Source organism: Macadamia integrifolia, chromosome 10 (assembly GCF_013358625.1).
Source record: "Macadamia integrifolia cultivar HAES 741 chromosome 10, SCU_Mint_v3, whole genome shotgun sequence".
Classification (NCBI taxonomy): domain Eukaryota; kingdom Viridiplantae; phylum Streptophyta; class Magnoliopsida; order Proteales; family Proteaceae; genus Macadamia; species Macadamia integrifolia.
The window spans coordinates 28048641-28058355 of NC_056566.1; the positions used below are offsets into that span (position 1 = coordinate 28048641).

At 38.8% G+C, this 9715-nt stretch overlaps 1 protein-coding gene and 1 non-coding gene across 2 annotated transcripts; both read right to left on the reverse strand.

Annotated features, from left to right (window-relative positions):
• Nucleotides 1-347: 347 nt before the first annotated feature.
• LOC122091372 lies at nucleotides 348-6005 on the reverse strand. The gene is made up of 5 exons (XM_042661261.1): nucleotides 5249-6005; nucleotides 4800-4917; nucleotides 3284-3636; nucleotides 2607-2705; nucleotides 348-2187 (listed from the first exon to the last, which is right to left on the reverse strand). Exons 1-5 carry the CDS (start codon nucleotides 5920-5922, stop codon nucleotides 747-749), a joined length of 2685 nt encoding a protein of 894 aa, XP_042517195.1. The 5' UTR covers nucleotides 5923-6005; the 3' UTR covers nucleotides 348-746.
• A 1811-nt stretch (nucleotides 6006-7816) lies between these two features.
• TRNAN-GUU lies at nucleotides 7817-7890 on the reverse strand. The gene has a single exon. It is a non-coding gene; the product is annotated as a tRNA-Asn (tRNA).
• Between the last annotated feature and the right edge of the window lie 1825 nt (nucleotides 7891-9715).

Genomic DNA, 9715 nt, shown 5'->3' on the forward strand with positions numbered 1-9715 from the left:
GTATCTACTTAATCTACTTATTACTGAAACTTGACATTTCATAATGAAAGAGGGGAATTCCTACAATATACATCCCTGAAGTTATTAATAAACATTATTCCTATTAAAAACTATCCTCCACCACACCCCATGCATGCACCAGCATAAATGAGTAGACCTGTTGTTACAGCCTACCAATTGAACAAGCAGACTTTTGGCAGAGTGGCTATCCCACATGATTTCTGCAGATATGTGCTCCACCCAACCCACATGCATCACAGACTAATAAACTGATTCAAAGACTGACCAATTGCAGATCCCCTCAAAGAGCAGAAATCTAAAAAGAAAACTGATGGACTCCGCAGAAAGGTAAATAAATAACAAATGATCAGATACCATACTAAATATATTGGACAACTGATGGTGTGTGCTTAAAATTTGCAAATCCCAGCAGGTATTGTTGATTGAGAAGATCGGATACCATACTAAAGAACGATACCAAGCAATAGTCACTTTGGACTTCTGTCAGATTACCATGCTACTATTTAGTCCACCACCGCATTGGCCAACTCATATAGAAAAACAACCCCATAAATACAGGTAGAAGCCATGACATGTGATAGTTTCATCTTTTAATAATGTATGCATGGTCATTCATCACCAATACTGCTGACTGGATATGACTGATTATCAAATTCTTTGATCATCCATGTTGCCGCCAGTATCCATATCACTATCTTTTTGCCAGCCTAGAAAAATTCCTCAAATTATCGCCTGCCTTTCACTCTTTGACTACCATAATCACCTCCTTGAGATCTTTGGTCATTCCCATAAGAATCTCGAAAAGAACTATCAAGATTGGCATTTCCTCTTCTATTAGCATTGGATCTGAACCGTGTATCACCTGCTGAATCAAAATGGCCATAACCCCTGGATCCTCTTTGACCACCATAATCACCACCTTGAGATCTTCGGTCATTCCCATAAGAATCTCGAAAAGAACTATCAAGATTGGCATTTCCTCTTCTATTAGTATTGGATCTGAACCGTGTATCACCTGCTGAATCAAAATGGCCATAACCCCTGGATCCTCTTTGACCGCCATAATCACCACCTTGAGATCTTCGGTCATTCCCATAAGAATCTTGAAAAGAACTATCAAGATTCGCATTTCCTCTTCTATTAGTATTGGATCTGAACCGCGTATAACCTGCTGAATCAAAATGGCCATAATCCCTGGATCCTCTTCTATTAGGGCCACCTTTATTTCCCACCATCTTATTTTTAACAGGATGTAGATCATCATCAGATTCTGGACCAAAGGGATGCTCATCTTCAGAACCATAACTTCCTGTTCTCCTAAAATCCCTTTTGTTCCTTTTACTACTATTGGATTTGAAACTGTGATCTGCATTATCATCAGAATCAGAATCAAGGTCAAGTTCATCATCCGAACCAAAAGTGTTTCCCCTGTATGGACCATTTACCCCTTTACCTCTATTTATTTGTCTAGAGTCCATAACATGACTTGATTTCCAGCTGGGGCGAACAGAAGGTTCTTCCTCTGAATCAAAATCTTGCTCAATATCCTCAGTGTTGGTGAAAGTTGGTCTTCCTCGCATTGGCCTTGCTGGCTTACCATATCTAGATGAGTTGCTCCCAGGGCGAGCATTGGAATGACTGGGACCATCAAAACCTTCAGACTCAGAGTATCCTTCAACCTCCGAAAAATCCTTTGAAGAACTTTCCAGTATTGAATTGTTATCAGGTGTGTCCAACTCATAAGAATCCACATCATCGTCCTCTTCATCATCAAAGTCATCAAATCCCCTCCCTGCCGTCCTCTGGGCAGGTTCAGGTTCAGAGTATTTGCCTCTCTCATGGGCTTTAAGGATTTTGCTGGTTTCAAAGGAATTGTCCTCAAATTCACTCAAATTTCCTCCTTGAGTTCGACCATATGAAGAATCTTCACTCATTCTGGGGGGATCTGCAAACTCAAAAGCAGCAACATCGGCACCATCTGATTCATTGTCATCAAAATCAAAGTTCCAGGCACCAGAAGTCTCAGGCATGCGACCAACCCTCTCCAATCCTCTTCTCTGGCCTGTAGGCCTTGCCTGCATTTGGTTGTCTGTAAATTCATCAGGTGGACGATTGCACTCACAATGAAAGCATGCCATATTTCGCCTATAATTCAAGAAGTTACACCTGCAGAAATATATAAGAAACAATCATAAAAGTTTCCTAGGAACTTGCAATCAGAAGTAACTCAATGTACCGGGTGGGAGGAAGAGAAGCATCTATAGTCAGAGACTATTGAGGCCTTAATTCCTGTATCTAAAGTGAATATCACACAAGTTCAACATCCACTATTCATAGGTTTTCACACACAAGACCTCCAAGCTGAAAATTCACCACCATTGGTTTGGTAATAAATATCCACAGTTTCCTTCAATTATGCCAAAAAACAAAAGGTTTAGTCAATGGTCCATAAAAGAACTCTGCAGATTGAATGCTTTTGACTATTCAATATTGTTAATTTTTTACCACAGAGAGCTTCCAAGTAACACACACACACACACACACACACACACAGAGACAGAGAGAGAGAGAGAGAGAGAAATTACTCTGGACACTCCCACTCTCCAGGAAGCAGCTGCCTCTTTGGGCGCTTGGCATCACATTGCAAGCATACGGTGTTCTTTGCGAAATTCATGAAGTCGCACCTGCGATCAATATCATCCAAATAACAAGTTAGAAAGAAAACCTCAAGTGCCTAAGAATCACCCATTGCATTAGCTGAAAACAAATTAGCATTCACAGAAACTAAGTACACTTGCCTAAGAAATTCATTGAACATCTCTACAGTTTAAACAAAAAAAATAAGCACTCAAAAGGATGTTACACAAAACTGTTATGATGGAGTTTCTGCAGGCACAATATGACCCACAGTTCAATTCATCCCACCTAGAAGGCAAGTGCCAGATCGACCACTTGGGATAACCATAATCATCAAATCTCTGAAGTCTTCTCTTATGGATGAATGAAAACACTACGGTGGATGGACCAGAAAAAGGCACACACATATAGTAGATAATAATTAAGACCATCCTGCCTAGAACTACCTTTAGCCTGGGGGATCATCTGAATCAAACAATGGGATCTATTAGCAGCTCAAGTTTTACATGCGAGTTATCGTATCAGGCATATTTGATAAGCTCTTCTCTTCATTAGAACTTAAAAGGAAACAGTGGGAGCTATGAGAAGAAAAATATGTATTCATACAGAACGAAGTTAAACTTACTTGGGACAGAGCCAGTCCCCTTTTTTCATCTCAATGTCATCACGGCCTACTCGTTTCTTTGGAGGGGGAGGCGGTTGCTTCACTTTTGGAGGTGGTTTCTTTATTACAGGTGGTGGAAGATTTGGATCTATTGGAACTGCACTTAACTTGACAACCTCATGAAGCATCTTGCGGACCACTGTTTTCACAGATTTCAGTTTTAGCAGAGATTTATTCTCTACTGTTCCCTTCACGGGATCAAAGCCAAATGTCAATAAGATACGCATGACATCAAGAGTCCGTGCCTCATCTTCTTTACGTGCTAGCAGATATGCTTTGTTACAGGAGCTTCTTAGACTGCAGGTACTACAGACCTGGAAATTTATATATGTCATTCACTAAAATCACAATTTATTTGTACGCACAAAACTAAAGTATGGTAGGAAAAGGCATAGATAGATCAACTATGCAGGAGAGTGAGAATCATTCAGGACACATGATGCACATGTTCTTTTCTTTAATTTTTTTTTGGGGGGGGGGGTTTGGAGGAGGAGGAGGAGAGAGAGAGAGAGAGAGAGAGATTTATTCATCCACCTTACACCAAATAAATCCACCTGATAGATTTCCGATGTCCAGAATCAACTATAATGATGACTATAACTATTTAATATTCACGTGTTCATGTGAAATTCACTTGGGATACATCATCTTGGCCTTTCAAGAATCACTGGTACAGAAGATTCCTTTATAGTGGAATTGAAGGCATAACCAATCATGTAGTGACTTAAATATTGGTCTGAGATGTATCGTAAATTTCTGTTAAAGTTTTTGTCTTAATATGTTCCCAAATCCCAGCAAGGTCTGTACTCTATTGATGCTTTCTTATATCAATAAACTGTTATTGATTTACATATGTATTGGGTAGTTTGAAAATATCAGAAACTCAACAGATGGATGTTATGGATTTAATCAAACCAATTTTTGACAACAATGGTAGAGCCCAGCACCACTGCATGCGAGAGAGCGAGCGAGAGAGAGAGAGAGAGAGAGAGAGAGATGCATATTTCTCATATTTTCCAAAAATAAACATGATTTTGTTTCTTTCCACATCCTTTTCTTAGCATGCAAGGAGTCACGATAAAAAAGCACGACATTATGGGATACTGATGAGATATCAAGGACACAGAGTTATATACCCCATCCCGAAAGGGGGAAAACCCCCCACAAAGCAGAAAAAAGCTGTGATGTCACATGATGAGCTGTTAACGGAAAGCAGCTCTAAAGTCATTGAAAGTAATCGGTACCTGAATAATAACTCTTCCCATTATTGTTTTTTTTCTTCTTCTTCTTCTTTTTTTTTTTTTTTGGGTAGAAGCTCTTCCCATTATTCACTCCAAGCAAAATAAGCTTATGTTCTACAGTTGAGGTTGCTAGACAATACTTCTAGCATGCAACATCACCTCTCAATTTCACATCACACAGGCAAATCAAAGTTATTAAGATATACCAAAGTTAGTGATGTCACAGGAATACTTACATCTCCTTCATCAAGATGGACATGCTTCCTCAGTAGCTTTCCTGAAAAAACCACTTTGGTGTCTGTACTAGGGCATCCATGACCAACAAGAATTTGAACGTCCTGCCTTGACAGCGACCTGAAAGCTTTGCCAGATTAGCAACTTTTAGCATTTAGATATTAATGATTTTTGCAGCCAATGTTTTGCATTAATAGACATATATGAACTCCATGTAAAACTGATGTTTCTTTGAGTTCCAATTATACATTTGCAGTGAACCAGACACCCGTGTTACCATAAAAAAAAAAGGAACCAAACACCCCTTATTTCATTTTTAATGCTTCAGATGAAGTTAGGGGAAACGCAAGCAGAATGTGTAAAAAATGTATGCAATAATACAAACCAAGAAAATCTCCGAAACATCAATCACAGTACAAGGTAGCAAAGGACGAGAGGAAGAAATACAGACCTCAAGATATCAAAACGGTCGCGACCAAAGTTGATGCAAGCAGTGCGGACGGTGGTCCAGTCCCTGGTAAAATCAAAACCTTCCTCCGCAAAATCAGATGCATCAACATCAATGGAAAGACCCCGAAGGAGTCCATCCTCATCCTTCCTCCGATGATCAAAGTAGTTCTGCTGGACCATCCGTTCCATCAATTCGATCCATTCAGGCCAAGGATGAACCATTTCAACTTCTTTCTTGAACAAATTACCTTCCTTCTTCACCGCTACTTCCGGTTCCGAAGTCAAATTTGAACTCAAATTCGAATCAGCACCTGCTGAAACCCCAGGCTGCGAATCTCCCTCCTCTTCGTTCTTCTTCTTCTTCGTTTCCCTCCAAGCGCGAATCCTCTGCAATGCCTCGTCTTTGCCACTTCTCTCTTTCTCAATGGCATCAATTTGATCGAATACGAAGCTCATGCGAGCCGAGAGGCTTGTTTTGGGGTCAGGATCTTTTGGGAGCTCTGTTTCGGTTTGCAGAAGAGATGATTGAGAAGTTGAGAAGAATTCGATGTTGCGGCCATGATTGAAACTGGAAATTCGAGTTTTTCTTATTAGAGAGTGAGTCCACAAAATGCTATTAGGGTTCCTCGGAGACGAATTCCGCCGAAGAAGAAGAGAGAAAAGGGTTGCAGCCATGGAAGTGACGGAGAGGCTACACTTCTCTAAAACCCTCCGCCATTCGACTATGCGAGGTAGAAGAACGTCCAAGGAAGACCAGCTTAAACCATTCAGATTGACCCGTTAAAGTTAATGCGGGCTCTAATGCCCTATGTGTCTTGGACCGGTCCAAAACCGACCCGCTAAAACCTCAAAACAAGTTGCCTCATTGCAATCGGGTCCAGTTGGGTTCATAGGGAGAGAGATCCCTACCTGGTCACTTGCCTACTGCACTAGCATGTGGACCATTGAAAGGGCACATGGAGGCATCAACCACCGACGGTAGGGTTGTCTTTTCATGCAGCCATGTGACTAGGTGTAGGGACACAACTCGATAGTGTTCTTGTTCTCATATTATAAACTCATCATGTTGCAGCAAGCTAGAGGAATGCACCTATCAAAGGCTAGATATAGGATGGTAGAGGGCTCTTTTTCCAAGAGGGAGGAGAGAGTATAACACAGGTTAGACACCCTAGCAATATACCTAGCCTTTTCCTTAGTCTCGTATAAGAGTTATGTCATAATTGCCAAGAAAGCGTAAGGGCCATGGTGTTGCAACTTATGAGGATTTTACCGAAACACCCCCTCTTCCCCCCCCCCCAAAAAAACCACCCACCCACCACCCACCTAAAAACACAAAAAAAAAATAAATAAACAAAACAAAACAAAACCAAACCTATGAGGATTGAGATTAAAGTTCGTTAAGGTCTTGTTTGATTTTGTTAATGCTATTTCTATGTCTAGAAACAATAGAAATGGAAAAATCTATTTTTGTACTTATAAACGATTTTGGAATTGTAAAAAGGTGTTTGAATTTTTTGTTTCTATAAACATTTTCAACAATGCGATAGGGGGTGCTCTCAGGTTCAAGAGTCAAGACATGAGTAAAGGTACGACGTTGCATGTATGTTTGTGGAGATAAGTTTTAGAAGGATGAAGGCAGTCTAAAACTGTGAGTTTCACAAAACTTACATGCTTATTCTATTGGGTGATAAGTTGGATAGAGTTGAAACTTGATCTATACATAAAGTTTAATTAATATTCCTTGCTCACATATCAAGCTTCAACTAATATGAAATTTGTTAGCCAATATAAATAAGGTAGTAGTAATTCTATAATTACCAAAAGTTGGATGAATCTCGGACCACACATGGGATGCATGGATGTATATGGGAAGGCATGCCTAAGAGCGGCTTGAAAGAATTTAAATTAAAATTTTTTTTTTTTCGTAAGACTTAAAAAAAAGATTTGGTAGGTATGATTTGTCATAAAAACATCATTTGCAGTGAGTGCAATGATGCATCGGATGGCAGAGAGGACCTCGGAACGTGTGCTCGAATGCTTTCAATCATCTAATGCTCACTGTATCACTGCACTCATGGCAAAGAATAATCACTCATGATTTGTCCCAATGTTACTCCACTTGGATCGTGGCACAAAATAAATGTGTGTGGGCTTATAAATATGGTAAAAAAAAAATCCCCAAACCAGACATGTACAAAATAAACAAAATAAAAAAAAAAAGATCCCACCGAGCTTTGAACTCTCGGGTTACTGGATTCAGAGTCCAATGTCCTGACCAATAGACCATTAAACCAGACACTTACATTGTATTAAATAATATTACTCCACTTGGATCGTGGCACAAAATAAATGTGTGTGGGCTTATAAATATGGTAAAAAAAAAATTCCCAAACCAGACATGTACAAAATAAACAAAATAAAAAAAAAAAGATCCCACCGAGCTTTGAACTCTCGGGTTACTGGATTCAGAGTCCAATGTCCTGACCAATAGACCATTAAACCAGACACTTACATTGTATTAAATAATATTTATTATTCTAATAAATCTATTAGAAATTAAATGATAGGTCGCTAGAGGAAGGGGTTGAACCTTCGACCTTGTGGTTAACAGCCACACGCTCTAACCAACTGAGCTACTCCAGCTATTTGTTATTAAAACATGTATACTTAATAATCATTTATTATTATATAGATAGCATAACCAAGATTTATACCAAGTGATTTTGGAAGTGTAATACATCTCAATCACACTAGCGAAATACCTGTTGGAAGTTTCATGATCACTTTAAAAGGGGAACATGCGGTGAAAAACAGGTGTCTTCTCACCCTCATGCTTAAATGTATGAATTTATTGATGGCTATTACTCTCCCTCGGTCTCTCCAGCGCACGATTATACAACTTGGCTTAGCATATTATGGTTTCTTCTACTAGACCAACTTCTCATCTCACCCACTAAGGTTTCATCGCTTTGTAGTCCATCATAGCTCTTTGATTCAAGGGCATTTAATCATGTGACTAGTTCTTCATACATGTTTCATATCTATTTCCTTTGTTGGGTAAGGACAAGGTTTGAGTTGCTGATAAGTCCTCGTCTGCTATCTCTGGTAAAAGTTCCATTTCCTAATCTCGATGTACCTAACATTTGTGTCTAATTAATTTCATTTATTGTCTCATTGATTATCATAATTATTGTGATCAATTTTATTCTACAAATTGCATCCTTTTAGGAGGAGCAACAATTGGATATTATAAGGTTTATGAGTGGTTGTATTACTTGGATCCGGATATTAGTACAATATTGTTCCCAATTTTTATTCACATTCTTCATGCAGAGGATGCTCTCACTTAGTTACATAAGTGACATCGTTGATTCGGTCACCATTCTGTCCACGTTTTAAGTTATTTATTTCCATATTTAATAAAGCATGTAAAGTCCAATAGGAGAATTACCAACTGAATCTCAATATCGCGATCCATTTTCTTACCAGATTTGATTGTGGAGAAAGATAGAAGTATCTACTACGAAAGAAATGAAAATCCAATGTAGTGGGAGCTATAGGGAGACATTAGAGCTTGTTTGCATATATACTTGTAAGGTTTAAAAACCATGAATGAGACATGTGACCATCCTCTAAACATTTTAATTGGAGTCAACTGAATTTAGTTGAAATTGGAATAAAATCACCTAAAACCTTATAAACGGAAGTCCGGAATAATCAAATACTTCCACGAAGCCATATTTTTTTTCTCCTGAAGTTTTTTCATTAAAAAGACAAAATTAAATGCTTATTATTTTTATTAGATTAAATAAATAAACAATAGACTGAGTTTTTCTATAACCACGGTGAATGAATGAATGATAATCTATTCATTGTGGCCGATTAGGGTCACAAGTGGGTGAGAGGGAGACATGGTGTTTTCTAACCCTTGGATCACTCTGTAAATCTCACCACACGGTCGAGAAAAACTTTGTCCACAAAAAATAGTTACAAAAGAAGAGCAAAGAACATTCATGTCCAATTCAAAAAAGATTTTGCATGAATGGGCTTTGATTGGAATCGAGGTGGGCTTACTCAAAAAAAAAAAAAAAAAAAAAAGGAGAGAGAGAGAGAGGACTCAACCAATTATGCCAGATTAGGTTCTGAAAAACAGAATCGGAGATCGAATCGGTTACTTGGCCTGAATCGGATGGAATCCGTCGGAACCGAAACAAAATCCCCAGTCGCTGGGAGTGTGTCAGTGAGGAAGCTCATCGCTCCTTTGCTCTCCATGATGGAGCATCATGATAGAGAAAGATAATAGTACATGCAAGGAGATACTAATCTAACGACCCTTGCAATGAGATACGTATAACGGAGTTGGATCATAGTAGCACTGGATCATATTAACGGCTGAACATCAGTGTCTTCATCATTAAGTTCTAATCATAATTAGAAAAAAGTAGTTTATGAATGATTTAAACATTTT